Genomic DNA, 1525 nt, shown 5'->3' with positions numbered 1-1525 from the left:
ATTTTTCTCTTTTGCTATTTTTTTTATTCTTTAGCAAGTGTATATAAACATGTACATGAGGGTGATGAAATACACAGAGAATTTCACAATCTATTCTTCAAGTTCTTTCATGGTATTAGAGCAGCTAGCTCGATCCAACACTTCAACTATCTAAATCTTTTTTTTTGTACATCAAATCATCTTCACTATACTAAAATGGGTGACACGGTCATCACTGCAGAAACCCGCACTGCAGCAAAGGTAGTAAGCTATTATATCAATCACCCATATCATCTTAATAATTTTGATTCTCCTGGGATGACTCTAGTCAACACCTTGTTTGATGGAAGAGGATATCCAAGATGGAGGAGATCCATTTTGTTGTCTCTATCGGCTAAGAAGAAACTTGGCTTCATTAATGGAGCATTAAAATCTCTAGATATGACTTCTCCAGATCATAAACAATGGAGTTGTGTCAATGACATGGTGATATCCTGGATTCTGAATACTCTTTCTAAAGATATTGCAGACAGTGTAATATACTCTAAGACTGCAAAGGAGCTTTGGAACAGCTTGGAGCAGAGATTTGGGAGGTCAAATGGAGCCAAGCTTTATCATTTGCAAAAAGAGCTATCAGGATTAGTGCAGGAAAATAATGATATTACAGGGTATTTCACTAAACTCAAACGACTGTGGGATGAATTGGATGCTTTAAATGTTGTCATATGTTGCTCATGTGAAGGAAAAAAAAATTTAAGTCACTTGAGGATTAGAGGATGATTCAATTCCTAATAGGACTAAATGACATCTACAAGCAAGAGAAAACATATTCATGATGAATCCCTTGCCTAGCATAGATGTTGCATACTTTCTTCTCTTGCAAGATGAAAATCAAAGAGAAGTATATACAAATGCAAGTTTTAACTCTGATTCACTTTCATTCATGGCAGCTGGAGAAGACAAACAACCTAATGCCCAACTTTTAGCTGACTTTGCAGCTTTCATGGTCACAGGACAGGGGAGAAATTTTTAGAAAAACAGAAACCAAGCACAAAGAGGAGCAACATTTGGACAAAAATACAATAATTCAGGACATAAGTTCACTAAACGTTTAAGGCAAAGAAGAGGTACAATCCAAATGTATCATGTACCTATTGTGGAAAAAGAGGGCACACACAAGAAGACTGTTATAGAATCATTGGATTTCTAGATGATTTTGAGTTTACCAATCAAAAGAACTATCAAAATCAAATCAAAGAAAATATAGTCTTTGCACATAAGGACCATGAGACTCAGGCAGGACAAAATGCTGAAGCAACAACAATTTTGGGCAACAACTCAACAAGGAACAAGTTGCAGAAATGATAAACATCTATAAGCAGGCAAAGCTTACACAAGCAGGAAATTCAGGAATCAATGCTAATGCAGTTGCTGGTACTATTCTAAAATACTCAGGTTCAGTATTTACCACTCTAAATTCAGACACATGGATCATTAATTCAGGTGCTTCAGAACATATGTGTTTTGATCCTAACTCCTTCTTATT

General features: G+C 35.7%; 1 protein-coding gene across 1 annotated transcript; it reads left to right on the top strand.

Moving 5' to 3' along the window:
- The first annotated feature begins 297 nt into the window (after positions 1–297).
- On the top strand, positions 298–1012 carry LOC104232047 (uncharacterized). The gene is made up of 2 exons (XM_009785137.2): positions 298–715; positions 930–1012. Exons 1-2 carry the CDS (start codon positions 298–300, stop codon positions 1010–1012), a joined length of 501 nt encoding a protein of 166 aa, XP_009783439.2.
- The last annotated feature ends 513 nt before the right edge of the window (positions 1013–1525 follow it).

This window comes from Nicotiana sylvestris, chromosome 1 (genome assembly GCF_000393655.2).
Source record: "Nicotiana sylvestris chromosome 1, ASM39365v2, whole genome shotgun sequence".
NCBI lineage: Eukaryota > Viridiplantae > Streptophyta > Magnoliopsida > Solanales > Solanaceae > Nicotiana > Nicotiana sylvestris.
This window is presented reverse-complemented; position numbering and strand designations above follow the sequence as displayed.

What these genes read in the sequence shown, in the direction of transcription:
- LOC104232047 (XM_009785137.2), top strand. Translation starts at nt 298, where the DNA reads ATGACTCTAGTCAACACCTTGTTTGATGGAAGAGGATATCCAAGATGG. An exon ending in TGTTGTCATATGTTGCTCAT is followed by an intron (nt 716 to 929) that starts GTGAAGGAAAAA and finishes CATTCATGGCAG; the next exon opens with CTGGAGAAGACAAACAACCT.